The sequence below is a fragment of the Chanos chanos genome, chromosome 14 (genome assembly GCF_902362185.1).
Source record: "Chanos chanos chromosome 14, fChaCha1.1, whole genome shotgun sequence".
Lineage (NCBI taxonomy): Eukaryota > Metazoa > Chordata > Actinopteri > Gonorynchiformes > Chanidae > Chanos > Chanos chanos.
The window spans coordinates 15,237,353-15,259,297 of NC_044508.1; the positions used below are offsets into that span (position 1 = coordinate 15,237,353).

General features: G+C 43.3%; 1 protein-coding gene across 1 annotated transcript; it reads right to left on the reverse strand.

Moving 5' to 3' along the window:
- Window positions 1-226: 226 nt before the first annotated feature.
- frem1b (Fras1 related extracellular matrix 1b) lies at window positions 227-20,589 on the reverse strand. Its single transcript, XM_030791106.1, has 34 exons — window positions 20,362-20,589; window positions 20,179-20,273; window positions 19,675-19,964; window positions 19,158-19,357; window positions 18,725-19,048; window positions 18,498-18,606; window positions 18,168-18,299; window positions 16,066-16,410; window positions 15,792-15,934; window positions 15,409-15,605; window positions 15,175-15,265; window positions 14,886-15,053; window positions 14,420-14,628; window positions 14,064-14,157; window positions 13,625-13,877; window positions 13,311-13,505; window positions 11,599-11,784; window positions 11,302-11,498; window positions 10,965-11,190; window positions 10,206-10,350; window positions 9,532-9,673; window positions 8,995-9,190; window positions 7,230-7,494; window positions 5,138-5,552; window positions 3,564-3,765; window positions 3,323-3,467; window positions 3,007-3,136; window positions 2,812-2,884; window positions 2,535-2,684; window positions 2,157-2,445; window positions 1,597-1,792; window positions 1,155-1,270; window positions 909-994; window positions 227-441 (listed from the first exon to the last, which is right to left on the reverse strand). Exons 1-34 carry the CDS (start codon window positions 20,587-20,589, stop codon window positions 227-229), a joined length of 6,447 nt encoding a protein of 2,148 aa, XP_030646966.1.
- Between the last annotated feature and the right edge of the window lie 1,356 nt (window positions 20,590-21,945).

A 21,945-nucleotide genomic window follows, 5' to 3' on the forward strand; every position in this document is an offset into this window, starting at 1 on the left:
TATGCCAGCAATATCAGTATAACAATCCACGGCTTAAAAAAAACGTTGCACACACATATAAAACTTTATGGATGTCATTCGATTTTATTGGAATTTTACTTTTATATACTTTTACATTTAATACAATTTCGACAAGTATGTCACTGGGAATTTGGAGACTGGTCTACCTCATAACTGTACACCACTACTGTTGGCTGTACTGTAATGCATAAATTAAATGTGTTGTTTAATTGGTCTGAGCTGGAGCTGAACAGATATATCTGTGCTCTGATCCTTCAGTGCAGTTTTTTGGTGTCCATCGTTTTTGGCTCTGGGCTAAAACACAGCTGTGAGGGGAACCAACATCTGTCTGTTGTCCTGAGGCTCCATCTATCCTCAGTTTGAAGAAGGTCAGTGAGGTACCATCAGTCCAGGCCCATTGTTCTGGGGAGCCAGTTAGTCCTGCAAGCAAACCAAAATCAAGCAACCAAATTAGACTGTAAAGAAACTAGTAAAATTAGTCCTAGGGTATTACTTGATTATATGTTAGTGAACACATTTGGAGTTAAAATAGGATTTATAAAATACACTAAACAGAAAGACTGATGTTTTAAGGAAACATTCAGTTCTTTATGGTGGCTGATTGGTCCTTGCTCCAAGACTGACTACTTGTGTTTCAGCTCTCTAAAATGTAGCACAGCTGTTTTCTGTTTCCACAGGTGAGATACGAGTCTTCAGGTAAGGAGACTGACCAATCAGATAATAGCAGTGACTTAATGATTTGTTGAAATACAGGAGTCTGTCATTCGAAAGATAGTGTGTAAAGCCTGTTGTGGTTCAAAGGTGCCATGTTGAGGGCCACTCTGGTCATTACCATAAAGATTTGTCATTAACCCACTACTTTTGATATACTATGTTTGTGTGCCTACCGATCCAGAAAGGCTGCTTTCCTGCAAACTTCCACATCCATTTCATGTCTGACTTTGAATGAACACTCACCAAATGCCCATCAAACCTAAATTGGGATGAAAAGTTATATGGACATCTGCTGATTAATTTCAAAAGTAACATTCACAGTCAAATGCATTGTATTCTGCTTTCATGGAATATTCAGGTGTATATAGTATTGATGTAAAGTTTATAATGTGTTAGACTTATGTGTTTTAACCTACAGCAGTGTGCAAGCATATTGTGCACTGCTCCAACTGGCAGTGCCAGGGCCCAAGATGTAGCAGTTTCTGCGATAATGAGTCCAGCCACGCGAACAGCCAATACTGGTAGCCTTACCAGACTATGGAGAAAGAAGAAAATACATCTGAATACACTGACCATGAGATATTTTGTTTATGTATAGATAATCACATTTTGTCACTTGACGGTGTAATTCATCAGAGGTTCCCAATCCAGACCTTATGTACCGAGAATCATTCTGTTACCCTTCTCCGGTTTACAGACCCAGCAAACCTGATTTCAATTGGCGAGTAATCATGCAGCCGTGATTATTTTAATGATGTTGTGGAACAGAACAAATACATGGAATGGCTTGAAATACTTTACGCAGATTAAAAACATCAGGTATAGTTAAACCACAGCTTTCAGTGGTTACAGGTAACTGACTCTGTGCTGGTGCATGGCAGGTCCAGTAACATGTGGTGGTGAATCTCTCTGTGGAGTCTCTCCTTCTGTGTCCTCACTGGTGTGGCCGGACCAGGTCCAGATTGGAGTGATCTCCAGTTCGGAGTGGGCACGAGGAACTGGGCCTAGGTTCAGTGATCTGTCCTCCTCCAGCCTCAAGGGGATCAGTCCATGAAGCTCAAAAAAGAATTAAAAAGTCATATCATGTCTTGTAATAGAAAGCCCTTTGCAGTCCAACGTGTCCAAACTGAAATGCATGAGAGGAGTTCATAAACAATGGCTCTAAGATTCAGTAAATTTCAGTCGTTCAGGTTAGTTTCTTGTTTCCTGTACCCTTCTATGTCCAATGTTTGTTCTATTTTTCTGTAAAATTATTGTCATCGTCTACAGTTATGGTTTTAAAAAAAACTTACTGTCCACACTCTCTCTTCATTCCTTCTCTCAACATCTGACAGATGAACCTGAAAACGCGATAGACAAAACATTCCTTCAGACTGATGATTTATTTTCTAAACAGGCATGTGCATCCAGACAAAGATTTGATCATCTTATGGAAGGATATCTGACACACTCTATGTCTGTTGTTGCCAAGGACTTTCAGCCATCTCCTGCTTTGGCTCTGGACTCCCTGGTCCTGAATTTCTCCCTCGGTGTATTCTAAGAAGTGTGGGACATCTCCTCTGCGAGGTACATTGTCCCATATCTCACTGCGTGGGTCTGGGGTTGGTTCATTCTCTGACCATGTGTCTGGTCTATGGACAATTGGAGGGTTTAGTGCAGGAGGATACAACTCATCTTCTTCAACTCTCAGGTCATCTGGATCACATCTGCCTGGTGGAGGAAAACTTTATATTTTAAGACAATGAAAGTGTAGTAATGCTTCTAGCACCTGAATATCAGCCAGGTCCTCTATAATGTACCTCCTCTGGGATCCACAATCTCCACAGTTGCTCTGTTCCTTTGGCCTAGGACAGCATTCTTCTGGGCTCTCAGAACCACCTCAAACTTCTCATGGTTCTCCTCCAATCCATCATCTTTCAGGTAAATATTCCAAACTTTAACATTAACACCTAAGAGGACAGAGTGTGAATGAGTGAGTGAGTTCTGCACAATTACAAAACAGATCAAAATCTTGAGCAATTACATGAGTACATATTACTTTACTTTATTTATTGTCTGTGGGATTGTAATACACACCTGGATCAAACTGAATGAGGTTAGCAGAACTGTGAGTGAAATCTTTCCCCACTTTGGCTGTTCCCTCTTCCACCTTAAACAGAGAAAGAGAAGGACACTGCTTTACAAAACAGGTGCAGTCACTATATTTACATTATCTAGAACATGAAGCTAACTTCGCCTAGACCACACTTTTGTGTGGATCAGCCATTTTACCTCTATGCCAATATAGGCTGGATCTATGCTGTTTCCACTGCGCTGTACTTGCAGAGGTAGTGTTCCCGAATTCTCACAAACACGATAACACGAAACTGCCAGCTCCACTCGAGACCACGTCAGCTCCAATCTGCAGAAGGTAATCGGGATAGGTTACAATAGTTTTGAAAAACTATCGTTTTTCTCATCACACTCAGACAAACAAAAATTAAGTCTATGCCTGCATTGTTTGGATGTGGGTTAGTGACATCAGAGATGCCACTTAATAGTAAAATCTTGTAGAATTTTGCACAGTTACACAGAGTGGATAACTTACGTCTCAGGCAGCATGGTATTTCCTGCTGGATCTATGACACGGAACTCAAAGCTGTCCGCAGTCACCTCTATGTCTGATGGTATGACATAACGCACTGCACGCTGGTCCAGATCTCTCTGGGTGAATCGCCCTTTAATATATCCACCTATGACAACCAGACCAAACATGTTACAACATGACCTCATCAGCATATATGACACTAGCTATTTTTTTTTTTCATTTTAATTATGAATAGACCTGCCTGTCAAAGCGTTCTCAAGGTGTCCAAAGTGTGGTGGTCGTGTGATAGAGAATTCCAGTTCCTGATGAGGGCTGTCTGGATCAGAGGCTTGCAGATCTTTGGAGGTGATGTAGATGCCCTGCTTGCCATCCTGTAGATTTTCCACTGTGCTTGGGGTCCTTTTAGTCACGAGGCTGGGAGGTGTTTTGTCTAGGTGTTCTATCTGTGGATACACATTTGCTTTACCTTAATACATCCTGCATGAGATCTGTTCACTAAGTGGCAATGACTTTTAAAAACCACAAGAGGGCGCCATCATTATGTCTAATCTTGCAAAAGTTGGCATGCCGCATGGTTGAGATGGACTTTTCATTGCTGAAATGCCTTTCCTAATGCAAAGAGCATAAGTAAACCAGTACAGTCATCATTAAAAAAACCCTAAATACTCTACAGTCAAATGTTGGAGCCATGCATTTCAGAGCAGTCATGGAAGACATTACATGATGTTATGATGTTGATGGTGATGTTTCAGACTAAACCTCTTAGCTGCTTGAACAAAATTGGGACCACAAATTAGGTATCCGGCCTATGAAACAGATAATGAATTAACATAATTTTGTAATGATTAACACAGTACAAGTTAGTTATATGACTGGATATTATTCACCCTGCATCACACTGTTTTATCTGCTGCCATAACCCAGAAAACAGTTTAAAATCCTTGATCACCTGCTTATAATGACCAGTTAACCATGCGCCTACCTTTTTTTTCTCTGTTTTGTTTACTCTTCGGTCACTTCTGTGTGTGCAGGAAGGTTTTAGATATTATTTATGATCATTTCGAATGCAACGTGCTTCCCCAAGGGTCGGACAAGGTTGAGCATTAAGACATGCATGTCCCCCTTTTTTTTTTTTTTTTTGGCTCACGTTAGCACAACTCAACTCTAGCCAAGTGGTGGAGAGCAGATTCCCTCAGGGCTAGAAAAAAAAAAAAAAGAAAGTTTCCTGCCTTGGGCCCAGCAGCTCACCTGTGCCAGCGGAGGAGGTTCCCCGCCTCTCAGGCTCATCTCAGAGGCCCAGGGCTAACTGCGCGGGCCAGCACGTTAGCTGCTTCGTTGGCCACTTAACAGAATTTTAGAACGAGTGGCAGGCCACAGGAGACGGGCAGCATAAAAACAGTAGAAGGCACACCATGGCCGTCCACCTGGCCAGCATGCCTCTCTGTTTAACATGCAATGCAGCTGGGACGTCTTTGTTAACCCCTTCCCTCTGTATGTCATTGCATGTTCTCTCTTATTAAGCGGATAATGTACAGTGTAATGCTACTGTCTAACTACCGGGCATTAAACTGGTCTTGGAGATTATGAAGTGGTGTCTGTCGTCTGTTCAAAAGAAATTGTTTTAATCTGATTAGAAATACTGTTTGGTAAGTTTGTGAAATGGACAAAGAAAATGTATTTGTCGTGGGCTGTCAAAAAAAATGCATAATATTCATGTGCTCTGAGTGAATAGATATGAAGTTATTCGTCCTAGTTATGATTATTACTTATTTATCCTAATCTTTGTCGGGAGTTATTATCAGACCAGCACCTCACCTGAATTGTGAAGGCCACTGCTTCCTCTTTCAGCTGCCCATATTCTAGAAAACCTTTGTTGGTCCCGTCTGAGGCCAGGAAGGTGAACCGGTCGATTTGGGCCGGTCCACCCTGATGCTGGTAAGCCAGATCCATGTTGTTGACGTCTGATTGTTTGAACTGAGAAGAGGCGAGGGGGAATCCTTTCAGGAGAAGCCTGCCATACTGTGGAGGCTGAACGATGATGTAGGTGAGGTTTTCTGCTGCTGTGTCAGGATCGGTCAGCTCCAGTTGTTCTGGAGAGATGGGTTTCGCCGCGCCTTCCGCGAGCTGAAGACCTTTGTTGTTGTTCAGGGTGGGTGGGATACGATCGCTTCGTTCCACAGTGAACACAAGGGTACCACTCCTTGAGGTGACGCCATTGGTAATGACAAAGCTGTATGAGGGAATGAAACGCATTTTAGATTTAAAGCTGTGGACTTTGTTTTTGTTTTTGTTTTTTTTTTTCTAACTGTGTTTTGAGAACAGTACACATCCATCAACCGTTTTCAGCTCCATAAGCCTGGTCTATAGAAACACATTTGAATACTTACCCAGGTATACAGAGCTTGTGGTCATATTGCACATTTTGTCTGTATTATGAGGTTAAACTAAATTTTTGTTCAACTCTTTTAACATTTCAGAGGTTCATGGGAACTGTGTTCAGATATGTTTCCCCAACCCAACATGTGCCAGTGACAATGCACTGGAGCAGAAAGGGGAGACAGATAGGGCAGGGGGGGGGTAAACGAATGAAGCGAACTAAGTTCTGATTTTAGACCACTGCCAAGCCAATCTGCCCCATAGCAGAGTCCTGCAGCTCTACAGCTGATGACAGCCAGCCCCGGCAAACAAAATGATTGCCACCTCACACTACCCTCATGATGCTGGTCCCCTTTTCACAAGCCAAACTGGTGCAACATCTGGCGCTGCTATTGTCCCATATTTGCTTGGTAATTGTGCTCAGGGATTCCAGGCTGAAGACCGCGTCTCTCATAGCCATGTAAGCAATGCCAGGCAGAGTTATTACTTCCTTAATAATGCCCATTCATCATCTGCTGTCATAGTGGGCACAGAGGGAGAAAGGCATCTCCTTCTGCCTGTCTCCGGGCTCGGGCTGCTGCTGTTGGCCAGAATTTGACACACAGGTGTTTGCTCAGGTGGCCGACAAATCTGGGGGTCTGCTGCCACGGACCAGTTTCTTTGCTAATGCTGAACAGATACGCGCCCCATCAAAAGATGAAAAAAAAAAAGCCTAATTTAAGCACAGCTACAGCTCTGAATCGAAGACTGAATCTGCTTCACTCCACTGCGTGAGGTGTTGATGTGATTGAATTTTGCAGATCTGGTTTTGATGATGACTGTAGGGGCAGGGGAGTACGACAAAATGGCTGATCAGCTCGGTTTGCGCTCTTGTGGGCTGACGGGGGCCACGTTGGCCAGCGTATGGCCACATGCTGTTCTGACTGTCCACTTTGGCAGAGGGAAGAGATGCTGCACACTTTCACTGAAGAAGTCCCCTCACTCTCTCATCAGGATTGGCTGAGCAAGGCTTGTCTGCTCCCAGCTGACCCCGAGGTGAAACAGTGCCAGGGTTTTGGGTGACAAACCCCATTGCAGATACAGGAGGACAGGTCAGCCATACGCCTACACTGAATGCAGACTCTTGCCAAATTGGCAGGAAAAGCACATAAACATGATTTAAAAAAAAACAAAAAAACTTGCTCCTCTATTTTTTGAATCTCACTCTCCTCTCTCTCGTCTGCTCTCGGATCCCCCACTGAAATATGTGTGAAGTGCTATAAAAGGAATTTGGTTGGAATAATTAATCACCTTCAAATTTGTGCACGGCAAAATTAATAAACTATCCAACTGTGATGCAAATATGAGAAGAGCAGTTAAATTATCACATAGTTTTAATGTCTCGCACAGTGACATAGTTTATTTCCTGTGTGCATGGCATGATTCTGTGTGTTAAACTGTAATTTGATTTTACGCCAACAGTAAAAGGAACTCCCAAAAATATTACAACTGGAGGACACATTTAAAACGCAAAGTATCTCAGCGGGCTAACCTGAAGGAGTCTTGGTCTGCAAAGCGACTGTTGTCATGGGTGTAGCATACCCGATGGGCTGCCACGTCCATTTGGGTGAAGGTGAATAAGGGTATGCCAGGGTACTGGACAGCATGCAGGTGTCCGTGCTTCGGAGGCACTGACACTGTGTAAACCAGCTCCTCTGATTGGCTTCCACTGTCTGTAGCCATCAGAATGTCTGTTGACAAGATGATCCGATCTCCCTCCATTAGTGTCACCGGTTTAATGATGAGGGTGATGTCGCCTGAATGATGTCAAACATAACTTGATGTCATGACATGATGGTCAGTATGGGTTCATTATAGATTTATAGGTTAACTAATCAAAGCTCATCCAAATGAAAGCAAAACATATAATTCAGTAAAGGTAAACCATCATGCAGGTAAACAGACATAAAACATTATACACAGCAGCTTCAGGAATATGAAATGTTTCTTATAGGTGACAATATTTGTTTGTGCAAAGTGGTGTGTCAGAAACCACTAATCTGCAATGTCAAGTAATAACAAAATAGGAAAAGTGTTTGTTTTGTTTTCTGAGGTTGTTCTGACAGAGTGAGGGCTTGATGAGCAACTGCAGCTGTTCATTTCTGGGCCCTTTTAATTATTCATTTTGGGTGCTTGGAGATGGCTCTTCATGGGAGCCTGAATGTTCTCACTTCTGTTCCTCAAGGAGTGCACAGCGTAGAGCCAAGAGGACCAAAATGGCTGCCACGCTCCTATGTTCACCCAACTGGCAAAGCCAACTTGGCCAGACGGAAATTATGAATTTTGAATTATACATGGACAGATACAATCTGTCAAAGTTGCTTTCTTTATTACTTAATTGATGGAGGAACAGAACCGTTGCTTTGGAGTTGAAGTATTACATGTGAAGTGCCCAGTCCTCAGATCAGTATAACAGTATAATCAGAATGACAGCTTGTTAGGATATGCCATGATACTTAAAGGGGAGGCTTACCATTGTTAACATATGGGTTCATTTTATAAACTATATCAGCAGACTAATATCCACCAATGCATTTTGTAATTTACATTTTGAAATCTAGTAAGACACCTTTATCACTCCATAAATTTTCAACACAGGGGCGATGTGTCTTTCAGTGTTGTGCCAAGTCACAAACTAATGATCATCAGCAGGCTGACATTAGCTGATTTCTTTTTGGTTCTTACTCTGTAAATTACGTTGTGTCAAAAAAAAATGGTTTGAACATGAGCTTGCAAAAGAGGATGGAGAGAAAGTGTCAGGACTATATTGTTCTGTAAGGGTATTGTTCTGCTCTATAAGCTGGAATGGAGGACTTTATCCTTTTGTTGTGACTGAGCAAGGATAGCTAAAAAGCTCTCTGTAGCTTTTAAAAACCAAATGCTGGTTTCCTTTCAATCTGTCATTGGTGGCAACAACAAACACCACCTGTTGTTTGATGCAGCAACATTTAATTAATTCATTTCAACAAACTATGCTGCTAATAAAACCCATTTTAGCTCTTGTGTATGGCAGCAAAGATACCTTGCCATGAGGGTAGAATACTGGTGTTGTTGGAGGGTATCTTTGTTACTTGACTCAAACCAGTGATGAAAGATCTTTGGCTTGGTGTGAGTATGAAATGGGAATGTCAAAGTATCGACCATATTACACAAGATATGCAAGACCTTGCTCCTGTAGGAAATTGTTTTTTTTTCTTCTCTTAAAAAACTGTTTTTAGATGTTAAAGTTGTATTTTGTGTCATGTGATTGTCCTCACCCTTTTGAACAGTGCGTACAGAGATGAAGAAACTTTGTGAAGGAGTCTGGTTGTCCCCATCGCTTAGGAAGAAGTGAAATCTATCATGACCTTTGAACCCAGTGAGTGTGGTATGATGGTACCACAAGCGGTTCATCTCCACATCTTCTTGAGTGAAGTTCTGACCTGGACCCAAGTTTATCCATCTATTTTCTGCCTGCACAAAGAACAGACATCACAACTTCTTTTTCAATTACTGCCAGAGACTACAAAAAATATTGGTGTGTTGATATTGGATTACATTCCTCTGATGTAAAATCAGGCTTAGGTTGCCCTTTGTGTCACCATGTGCGAGGTGTTGAGCCAGGGGCGCCATAAGGGGGGTGGGTGAGGGGGGGGGGGGGGGGGGGGGTGGAGTTAGGATGATTCCAAGGGCCCAGCACTGACAGGGGACCCTCACAGAACACTATTAATAACACTATTAAGGTTTGGGGGACCCAATATTATATTCTCTCATAGGGCCCAAAATGTCTAGCGGCGCCCCTGTGTTGTGCTAACCTTTAATTGTAGCTGACCAAACTTTGGGCCAGCATTAAGGATGTAGTAGAGTTGGCTGTTAGGGGTATCCAAATCTTCTGCCTGCAGCACCACACTGGAGATGACTCTCCTCTCCATTGCTTCCACCTCCACACCTGCATTCCTGAGCAGAAAGGCAGAGACAAAGTGAGATAGTGAACACACTGGAGGCGCCAATGCCACAAGTGCACACTCCAATGAATCCTAACTAAATAAATAAATACATAAATGTGCTCCAGCAGGCTGCTTTAGAAAGAACAAAGGCAAGTGGGACCAGCCTGTCATCACGATCCATAAGGACATTGCAACAAGGAAGCAAGCATCTGCCAAAAAGCCACATTATTTCTGCTGCGGTGGAGTTTACACGAGCACCCTCTGCCAACACACCAAATTTAAAAAAAAAAAAAAAACCCTCTCTGATCTAAGGGGAAAGGGTGGAATAAAGCAACGCGATTTACTCAAGGATGTAACTTAATTCCGAGTCGCTCATTCGAGGGGACACAGATTCCCCATGCCACATGTGCAGTACAGGTTGTGTTGACCCCCGAGCCCACCCCCCCCCCCTTCTGTCCCAACCCCGCTTTCCGCCACAGACCCCTCCCGTCCCTCTTTCTGTCTGCCTTTTTGGCTTGGAATTTATCCCAGGGCGTCCTTACTTTAGCAGCAGTGGCTTTTCATCATTGACTGGTAGGATGCGGACACACACCGTCCCCTGGACTGTGTGCTTGCCATCTGTCAGCTGCATGGTGAAAGCGTCCTTAAGGGTTTCCGTGTCATCATGCATGTACGTGATCTTCATTCCTGCTAACCAAGACAAGAGGAAAATAGTCAAGGAATGTGAAAGCAAAGGAACATGGGATCTTAAGAGAGCGTAAAGCTTACAGTCACCATATTGTCTCTTTGAGAAGATCTTCCACATTACACACAGTCACTTTTTTGATCTCCAGTACACAGTTCTCTTATATCAAGGGAGAAAGAAACACCTAGGAAATGGTCACACTTTGCTAATGAGCTGTTTGCAGCTTTGCATCCCTGAATCTAAAACACTTGCTAACAAGGTGGGCTGCGCTTTCAGTGAATGCTCCGTGCATAGTGACTGTGAGGTAATTGTGCATAGAGCAGTTGGAAGGACTTTGCAGATGAGGCAGAAGCACCACAGGCACTCCATGACCTCTGTCTCCAACATCTGTTCAGCAAGCCTGGACCCAGATGATGACAAACCAGTGCCCTCTGGAAGGCACAGGGAGCTTGGCGGCCTTGTGATGGTACATTACATGCTATAACACCACCCCTCTTCAGCCAGAAAAGAAAAGAGCCATGCCTCAGAAAACAAAACACATTCAAATCAAAGGAAGACAAAATGATTTGCTCATGACCCTGAAAGGGGAGGCTATGTTTCAGAGTTTCAGCCCGACCTTGCTGTAGCTCCTGCAGGGTGAAAGACTGCACTGGCATACTGTGATGCAGGATCTCAAGGCCCATGTCTTTATAGTGGCTCATTTGGAACCCTTTGATTCCACTCAGCAGGTTTCCATGGTCTGGGGGAACCAGGATCGTGATGGTAAGGGTGTCTTGTGGAACATCTAGATCTAGAGCATCCAGTATAGCTGGATTCAGGTCTAGCATTCCTCCCTCTGTCACCTATTGAGATAAGAAGTGGGACACAGAGAACAAAATTGAAAATTGAATAAGAGAACTGAGAAGAAAGAAAAATGACTCTGGACAGAGACTCTGGGTGTGTGTTTCACCTACTGTGAAGTTGTTGAGCTGCAGTTTTGGTATCTCATCATTGGTTGGATTGATGATGATGTAAAAAGGCACCGGGGCTGACCTCTGAATCCCATCACTGACACTAACTATGAAATGATCGGCAGTGGGTTCCACACCTTGGTGCTTTGCCTGGACGTAGTTGATGAAACCAGAGCTGAGATGAAGCTGGCTGAAAGACACTGCATTCAAACGAACATCACTTAGTGGAAGCTAAGAGAGAACATCCAGCGATGGTTACTCGAAAACAAATGTATACAAGGCAATAAATCTATCACAAACCAACACGTAGTCCAGCATTGCTCTTCTCAAACCCTGGTGAGGGTAAGGTGTTCTCCAGAAATCCATACTGAGGTGGTGTTTCAAGGTGGAAGAGAAGATGCTCTGGGTCAGTGTCTGGGTCAGATGCACCTAGTACACCACCACACAAACAGGCAGTGGATCCCTCTTCCACTGCAAATACATCTCCTGTAACAGGGACAGGCAGAGTACAAACATGCTTCATGTATAATAACAGTTCATTGAGAGAATTTGTTGTAAATTCCAAAAAGTGACATTGTTTTAACTCAGCCCACTACAATGAAGATGGAAGAGTGTTTTTTTTTTTTTTTTAATTACACTGGGATTTGTCCTCCTAGAATCATCCATCAATCTACTAATCACATCTCTGCCTTAATATTGCCTACAATGCCGTTTCCGTTCTTGTTCTCTCCCTCTCTCTCTGTTCCCATTCCTATACCCTGCTATGGCACTCCCCTCCCGCCACACTCCCTCCCTAACTCCAGTCTCTCTCGGCTCTCGGCCAGCCCACTGCCACCTGGGTGCTGATAAAGCCATCATGTCCATGCTTACTGGCATCTGCTCCCATTTACTGCACTGATAAATAATGAATGGCAAATGGGCACTGATGGGGTTGTGGTTTGGATTGAGCTTTACAACAAGAGGGGAAAATTAATGACCAGCAGTCTGGGATGGAGGTGATAAAACCATCAGCCGGCGCAAGAGAAGAGGAAAAGCCGGATTCCTCTTGTTTCGTTTGCTTAATGCTCTTATGCCAGACTGTCTTTATTCAATGCAAATTAATTAAACAACTACATTTCCTCACAAACTAGCCCAGAACTGACGTGCTACGTTGGAGAATTACCTGCCTTGCTCGCCAGGGATTACGGAATTAGGAGATTATCGTTCAGATCGTATGGGAGGAGTAAATCTTGGCAGGGAACAAGGAGGAGGTCTTGTGTGTTGTCTATTCTATACGAGAGACTTCCTATTGTCTTCTCTGCCTCCTTATTGTCCATTTGCTCTCGGGGGGTTGCGCTTCTGCTCTTTACGTTCTGCTATCCACGCTCTCTGCTTCATAATCTCAGCCAGCTGTGTACGTCCTCTCTGCTCACACTGACAATGACACGCACAGTGGGATTTCCTGCTGATGTCCCGTTGACATCAAGTTACTACGCACGCCCAACACCCCTACCCTCCCATTATCTCCCTGCGGTCACTGTTCTCCAAAGATAACGGCAAAGTTTATGTTCAGAATAGGGTTTTATGTTTAAATCCTTGTCTTGGCCGCGTCTCTTGCGAGAGTGTCTTTCCCGCACTCCTGTCTTGGAATGTGTGTGTGTTTAGAGATGTAATGTTTGCACCGCTGACACTCCCAGCGCTGCATGTGTAAGCCACTGATTAAGTGATTCCCTCACTATGCTCCAGGCCTGCACCTGCTACAGACTGTCCCACTTCAAAGCAGGAGAATAAGCAGAGAAATTATATTTCTGGATTGGCCACAGAATTACTTGAATTAAAGGGATTAAGGGTTACTCAGATGAGTTCAATGCACATTAGCCAATCTTTGTCAGCAGTTAAGTTGTGATGGTGGCGTGTCATCTTAAATCCTTATGGTCCTCCTTTAGAAAGCAATGATAATGGATGGCACCATTTTCCATTCAATCCCTTGTGCAGTAAACCCTTTATTTTATCAAACAGATGTGGATACGTACCTATAGTTATGATCGGGGCTTTGTTATTGATGGGAAGCACAGTGACATTAAGGTCATAAACAGGAAGTGTGCCATGCAGAGGTACAGGAGGGGGCAGCGCATCTTCTTGGCAACAGCCATCCGTCATTCCAGCTTCTCCATCCGACACAATGAGAGTGACCGAGTCTGAAATGGGATTTGGTCCAATCTCACCACCTAGAACCAGAAATACAGCAATTAAGCAGTCAAATAACATCAGTCACTGTCAGAAATCTTAATCAATTAAGTCCCTCTCCATGGCACAATAAAGAATAGATCATTGCCTCTCCTCTAACCTGTGTGAACGTAGAAGATTAGCCCTTGAAGGACATCTAACTGAGAGAATTTGTCCACAGTGACTCCACCACGCTGCAGCTCCCCTTGCGCAGGAGTTCTGGCGAGCATATACGTTAGTCGAGTGTCGTCACTGTCAGCATCTGTGGCGAACAGATACTCAGCAGTGACCTGCACACGACCTCCCTCTTCACATGACAGCGCTCCCCTCAGTCCTGTCTGCAGCTGGGGAGGTTCATCGTTAACAGGGAGAATCTAAAAGGAGCAACACAAATAAAGTCTTCAACACAGCAAATCAAACCTGCATTAAACGATGCATTTGAACAATAGAGTTTGAAGATAAAATTAACATAACAAAATTTAGATTTTCTCTTCTGTGTATTTATAACGGATGTTTCTTCTTGTCAGAACCATTGCTAACCCCAGTCCCAGAAAAGTTACCTGCACTAACAGTTCCCCTTGAGCAGAGTTGATTCCATCAGTGATAATGAGACTAATGCTGTCCTTTATTGTCTCAGAGTCATCATGGATGTACCTGACACCAGAAGCACAATGATAATGTTTATACATAGAAATTGTGTCATATGTTCATGTAATTTTTGACAGATCACTGATTGTGACATCAACATTTTTAGATAATAAGTATGATCACCTACACACACTTCTTTAATTTAGTTTACATGAGCTGAAATCCTGGCAGTTAAATTCATTTTGAAGTTTAAATTCTGTTTAATTTATTTCAACTTTACTTAATGTCATTTCTAAACTGGCGCAGGGCAGCTTCACATTTTTTTCACCTGACTCTCAGTGCTCTCAGGTCCAGAAGAGTGAAGCTGTCCCCTTCCATTAGCACGGCACCCTGCAGCTCCAGTCTGCCACGTCGGGGCTGAGACTGCACCCGTACCCTGAGCTGACCCTCTGGAGTGTCTGTGTCCCGCACCAACAGGTGCTCCTCTGTTAGGAAAGCACCCCCACCCTCCTCCACTCTCAAAAGATTAGTGAACATCTGAAAAATGAGGATTGTAATTAATGCACCAGATTAGGGTGTCACATATGATTACAAAAAGCTTATATCTTTTTAGCTTATTGCTTACACATTATTTAGACAACTTAGACAGTTTAGACCAAAGTGTCAGAACCATATTCAAGTTGGGCGTTGCTGCAATTTTCTACAAACCTTTTAGGGTTTTTTCAAGATTTACTTACAATTCATCAAAAGCAACATTTTGGTTTTTAAACTCAGGAACATGGGTAACCACACACCTCTGGGGCCTGGTTGTCCACTGGTGTGACAGTGATGTTGAAGATAAGCCCAGTGAGTGTGCCGCCCTCCTGGTCACTCACAGAAAAGACAAACTGCACAAAGAGGGGCTCCAGACCAATGTCCTCAATGGGGGGCATGTAGCCAACTTTGAGGTGATTGACAGCATGCTGATGGAAACATGAGGGAAAGAAGCTATATTTGCTGTTTTGGTGTAAACTCAACCAATAGATGCATACCAGTGAAGGCAGTGAGACTTGAGAAAGACAGAGGACCATTGTAGTTTCATACCTGAGTGAAGGACTTTAAGACAGGGACCATGGCATCTTTTTTCATGGAGTTTGTGCTGTCTGTGTAGAATAGCCTGCCTGCATCTGGTAGACTGTAAAAGTTCACAGTGTGGTTAACAGGTTAACAGTGTACAAACAGACACACAAAATCTCTCAATACTATTACTGAAACAGAAAAACATATAAAAGGCTTGTTGCAATATTAGCGTTAGAGAATAGTGACTATGACCTGTACCCAGTGTTGGTTGGACTGAAGCAGGGCTGAGTGATGAAGTACAAGAGATCTGTGTCTGGGTGTTCTGCGTCCTTGAAGTGAAGGTGGCTTTGGGTGAGGTGGATGACCTCTGTCTCTTTTACTGTGATGGAACGAATGGTGCCAGGCATCTCTACAGGCAGCTGATCCTTCACTGGAAATACATGTATCACCACAGTCTAGGAGGGGACACAGAAATAAAGTATTATTTGGTTTAGATAGAAAGTATGGGTATGAAAAGAAGCAAACATTAAGAAAATAGATACCTCTTAGTAATGTTTGATTGACTTGTCTTTCAGGAATAGAGTTGATGATGTCTTAATTTGCATTGTGTCATGGGTACTGTGGACATGTGGACAACTCACGTGTTTATCAGAAAGATTTGGAGGCTGATGGCTGTCGGAAAGAATGAAGTCAAACGAGTCCTCAAACACCTCTTCCCCTGAGTGTCTGTAGTAGATCAAACCTTGTAATAGGTCCCTCTGCAAGAAGCTTTTCACGGGCAGACCTGTGCAACATCACAGCTGTTTTACTCAAGTGCATTCATTTCTCTTACATCATGGACCAAGTTTACAGTGTCAGTGGAATTTATATCATGTATGTAGGGGCATGTAAGTGATACAGTGGCATGCTACTGACCTGCTTTGTGTGGAGAGGTCTGCTTGACTAGCTCCCCTGCTCTAGGGAATGTGATAAGCTGGTACTGAATGTACTCATCACTTGAGTCCAGATCTGAAGCTAGAAGCATGTACTCCTCCACTAGCACAGAGCCTCCCTCCTGAACCTCAAAGGCTACATTATTTATCAGAAAAGGTGGAGTGTCATCTTTTGGGAGAATGTTAATGGGGAACTTATGACGGATGCTGTGCCGACCATCGGTGATTCTGAAGACAATGTGGTCCCTTGTGGTGTCACTGTCAGAGTGATGGTACACTACTACACCCTCCCGTAGGTCTTTCACCTTGAACATGAAGCCTTTCCCACCTGGAGAGTGTTGGAAACACAAGTCAAAATCTTCACTCCTGTATATTTTCCCGTCTGGCAACTATTTGACTATTTACAGTTTTGAGAAAAAAGCGTGTCAGGTCAAAGCGTACTAAAGTGATCTTAAATCTGACTCCGGCCTATATTATTTCATTTTCTTTTTCATCTGCATTTTCACCTGTGATTTGGTTCTGTTAGCTTGAAACAAACATGAAAATAACAAGTTTTGTTTTAGCCTAAAGGCACACGCTGGCTCTGGCTTTTCCCCTATTGCTAAAAACAAAACAAAAAAAAAAGAAAAGAAAAATGGCGTCCTTCCCAGGCAATGGCTGCTGCCCATAGTGAGGATGGGCTGGTCCTCCTTGCCAGAGAGACAGAAGGGCAAGGTCACTAGACAGATTGAGTGATGAATGGTCGCACACTAAACCTAATTAGCAACTTTATCAGGGGAAACGGCTACATGTCCAATGGAGAAACAACTTAGTAATTGGGCCCAAAGGTGGCTATGGGCAACAGGCCCAAAAAAACGAAAAACATGTTCAGTGCAGACACCCAACTCAGAGGACAGGGTATAGAGGCAGAGGCAGCTTTCCATTTGGCTGAAGGCGTTGGACCAACCCACCACTGACTCTCCCCAGCGTAAGAGTCCCAGAGTCGGAGGTCCAGGTGAGCAATTCCCAGTCCATCTTAAAGTCCTCCAGAGATACCATGCTGTTTTGGACCAGAACCTAAATTCAACTGAATTTTCCATACATAAGTAAGCAAACAGGTGCTTTTTAGGGGGATGAGGAGCCAAACTTTTGGAACAGTTTTTTTTTGTGTCTGCTGGGGGAGGTCATATATCCACTCGTAAAAAACATAAACAGCAATTAAAAATTTGTTTGGAGCCGAATGGGAGTAGATGTTTGAGCAGTATCTGTTGTTCATTAGTTTGCTAATGCTATGGAATATACTGAGGGAAGCAATGAGTTGATGCTCAGATTGATAAGACTGGAGGTCCTCTCCAAAAAGGGAATTACAATAACAATCTACAACAGCTTCTGTGGGAGACCACATGCAAAGGCTCCAACCACTGAGTATCCAATTAGAAAATCCTCACAAGGTTTTTATTTAACTTCATAGAGCCATTCCATGAATCTTCCTCAAAAATGGCAAAGATGTGCTCCATTTGAGGTCTTCATGTCAACTAATCCCATGACCCTCACTGCTGAAAGCACAGCCTGTTTTGTGCATCTGGCCTTGATGCAGTGCTGCATGAAATAGCATAAGTCTTTACAATCTGCTTCATTCAAAGAGCTGTGCAAACAAAGGTCATCTCTCCATCCGCTGGAGTGGAAGGACAGACGCTGCAGTTCCAAAGACATCTTTGGGAGAAAAGGCCCCTGGCAAAGTGTCAGCGGCACATTTTACACCTGATTAGCAAACACATGCAAGCCACATTGCATATGCCTTTCAAGTGGCTTACTTGTCAGAAGGATTGTAAACATATGGGGGAAGAAAAGGGGAGAGGGCCCAGCTCCCTGCTGATCTATACAATGGTACAAGAACTTTTCAAGGATGGTACGAATATGACAATAGACACCTCCTTTTCTCATATCAGATGCCAGTGTTTGGTATATACTGCTCTGAAACACTGTTGAAATTGTCAAGGTAACAGATACTCTACTCCATCTACTGTGAATGTCATTGCAGTGGATAAAATATAGTCATTATTGGTGCCAACTGTGATAATTACTGATATTATACGGCCCCCTCACCCCGGACACTCAGCCGCCCATGTAGGGGACCATCCACGGCCACTAGCGTGACCGCATTGATATTGTCATTATCAACAATCTGTAGATCCTCCCACGTGATTGGTCTGGACTGACCCTCCAACAGATCCAACCCTGTAAACGTGTGATAATGAGGGTTATATTACAATTTTGCACTATATTTCTCTGCCAGCATATGTAAAGTTTACAGTTATATCAAATGAGAGGTATGGAAATATTAATTTTGGGATAATCTTATTCAGTTCTTTATTTATGAGTCCTAAACTGTCAGCTAAGTCAGACTACTGTGGCCTTTAATGATAATGTGTGTACCCAAATTCCAGGAGACGCGTGGGGCATTAGTCTCTGCAGTGCGGATTGAAATGTGAACCATAATGGGAGGACTCATCGCAAATGATCCATCAATGGCCTTAAACTCAACCTGAGAAACAAACAGAGAGGAATTAACCAGGAACTCTCCTACAATAAATACATTTTCAAGGCATTTATAATGGTTTAAACTTAGCTGAAAGACAACACAACAAGTAGATGTCAGATACCTCATAGTTCCTCCTTTCAGTGTGGCTGTTGTTTGGGGGCTGGTAAGCAATCTTTAGCTCATGCAGGTCTTGCCAAGTGAAAGAGGAGGCCATCTTTGTGTGGTCATCCAAATGTGTGATGTAGCCCTCAGCTGGAGGCTTGGTCACATTGAAAACCAGCTGGGCCTGTGGAGTCTCATCATCCTTAGCGTCCAGAGCAGCTGTGGTCATCGGCGTCAGGATGAACTGATCCACTTCCAGAATAAACATGGACATGAAGGAAGCATGAGGGGGCTGGTTCTGCATGCCGCCATGGATCAGCACTGGGAGCCAAATGTTCTCTGACTGCCAGAGAACCAAGAGAAGAAAGAAGCAGTAAATGAGAGAACCAGGTACATTTAACAGTGTATGTTTTGATTTTGAAGTCACTTTTAAGCAGCGAATCTGATCTCACCTCCAGTAAGGCTCGAGAGGTTTGGTCCCTGAGTTCCACTCTGATTGGCACATAGTCAATCTCTGGTGATGGTGGACTCAGATGCTGGTACTTCATATCTGAGGTCAAGAACTCATTGCAGTTCATCTTCAAGAAATGCACTTCCCTTGTGTTTTGAGTACAAGCCTTGTTACCAGGGCAGGAAACTCTGGTTTGTCTGCCTAAATAAAAAAAAACAGGGCAAAAGGATTACTGGGCAACTACTGAATCTGCAAACTCCAATCGGGCACCACCTGTGAGCTCAAATCTTCAGTCATTAGGGTTTCAAGGGGTTTCAAGTTTTATTGTCATTTACTAGATAACAATGTGGACATCATTATCAGTAATGTAGTAAGTAGATAATAATAAAGAACAATAAGAGGTAAATATAAAATGAGGTAGAGCTATGTCAGTAAGCCAGTTTTTTAAAAAATTGTAATCTGCAGCACTCTCACAGTGTACTTCTATGAAATTATTTTGATTGCATCACCATCTGCACCTGTTCTTGGTGCAGCATTAGGTTCAGTGGCCTGGTCTTTCTGGGCGGGTTCTTCGGTGACAAGTTGTCCCAGCATAGGTACGTTGGTCTCCAAAGTAAGGAGACGTACGGTGCAGACCACGTGAGGTTGGGTCTTGAAGGTCAGGACGCTACTGTTAATTGGATTGGACAGGCCGTAGAACTCAGGAACCACGAGTGGGACACCTCCAAATTCTATTAGGCCATTGCTGGGCTCCGCCACCCTCACCTGTAGCACTAGAGTCTCTATAAATGTCTCAGTATCAGTGAACCTATAAACATGGGAAGAAAATTTTGAATAACAATTCAAAGTTGTCTTTGGGGATGATTTAAATGTGAAATTTTTATAGTAATTTTTCATCACTCCCAATTCATTCTTATTACTATTTCAGCTGTGTACGATTGGACAGCACAGTATGTCTGAACCATATCAATGGTGTAAAAGAGCTGAGAAATGCTAGCAGATGAATAATGGTCTTGGCCCACCTGTAGACTCTCAATAGGACCGTGTCCTCTTCCAGCAAGGGACTGCCATTATGAACATACTTCACTTCATCAGGCAAGAACTGGCAGTCAAACACCTGGGAGAGTCGAGCCGCTTCCATTTAGAAGTTGTGATTCTTCTACAGTGGGGTATGATGGTACGGTGTGATGGTTGAGGACACTTACCTGAGGAGTTAGCTTCCCAACTCTTTGAGTTATGGGTTCATTGAGCACGACCTCTACCTTACATTCATCAGAAAACCCTTCGATGTTGAACTGCAGCTCTCTCTCTGTCACAAACACAGACCGACCTCTTGTCACATGGAGCCCCGCATTGACACGAACTAGGCTGTGCGAGCCGCCCGAAGGCAGGAGCGCTAGCAGAGTGAACAACACCAATGTAGCTCCTGCCATCACTGTCTTCTTTCAGCCTCTCTCACTGTTTTTTAGAGCACAAACTTGCTGTTATTCAGTCCAAGAAAGTTTTCTCAGATCAGTTGTGTTGACTCCAGCTGCTCATCATCTGGAAGAATAAAAATCAAGCCGAATTTTGGTGTCTGTTGTGATCAAATGCAGTACAGGGAAATGAGAGAAAAAAAAGAACTTGAAATGTAGACTTCTCCAAAAAAGCAGAGTCTGTATAACATAAGTTTACATTTAGGGTTTAGATATGTACTCTTGAATTTCATTCACACGGCAGGAATCTAGATTAACTGGTGTAGTCTTATTTGGGTGCTGGAAATAGCTTTGGGGTGAGACCTGTACACCATACACGCGCACCCCCCACACTCCCCCCGGCCCATCCCATGAAGACAGAGTCAAGTGAAACAGCAGCCCCACAAGTGTTTTCGGGGGGGTGGGGCGCAGGAAAAACAACACATGAAGCACCACATCTACAAAGGAAATCATGTCTAAAATCATTCACTGATTTGATTAGGCCTGTGGATAATCTGTCAAAATAAATAAATATGTTTTATGCACAAACAAATTTTTTACAAATGCTTAAAGCCCATGAGAATATTCAAGAGTCAAACTGTGGTAAAATAGACAAATATTATCGCTTCTTAAGTCAAAACACTGCTGTAGTACAATGTGATGTTTGCTTTCTATGTTTGGCTGATAGTGTGGCTGCAAAAACCTGTTGGTTTGAACATGATATAGCCTCCCAGCATGTCAGATTCCTCTGTGTACTTAATGTATAAAACAGACGCTTCTTAACTTAGTTGTTAAACAAATGAGAGAGTACAAATGATTGACTGTATACGCATTCACACCAGTCTGTTACTGTTACTGTTTCCTGTGGAGACAATAAAAGATGTTTGAGGGAAAGTTGAAAGCTCATAAACTTTGTGCAATTCTAAAGACGCCAGAGGCAGGAAAATGTGAGATTAAGGGGGAAAAAAAAGAGATGCATTCTTTTCCAATGAATGGGGATTTTCCTCCATAGTCTCCTATGAAAGAAGACTTATCAGTCAGACACACAGAAGTGTAGAGAGCATTGGAGTTATTATTACGTACCTGCAGCTTGGTGTCTTCTGCTGGCCTTCTCTTCTCTGCCACAGCACATACACACACACACATGGACACACACACACACACACACACACACCACGGAAGAATCCTGTCAATAAAGCCCTTCTCAAAGATAACAGCTGGATTGTCTCCACTCAGACACCCCCCTCACCAAACAAGGTGAAGCAGAACAGAAAGGAGGCACAGAGAGAGAGAGAGATACGGAAAACAACAGAGAGAAAGGTTGACACGTCTGTT

Coding starts and splice junctions, on each gene's coding strand:
- frem1b (XM_030791106.1), bottom strand. CDS start 20,589: ATGGCAGGAGCTACATTGGTGTTGTTCACTCTGCTAGCGCTCCTGCCT. Junction 1,793..2,156: donor ATATCCTTCCATAAGATGAT/CAAATCTTTGTC, acceptor ATTCTTTTTTGA/GCTTCATGGACTGATCCCCT. Junction 1,271..1,596: donor CTGCCATGCACCAGCACAGA/GTCAGTTACCTG, acceptor CTTTCTCCATAG/TCTGGTAAGGCTACCAGTAT.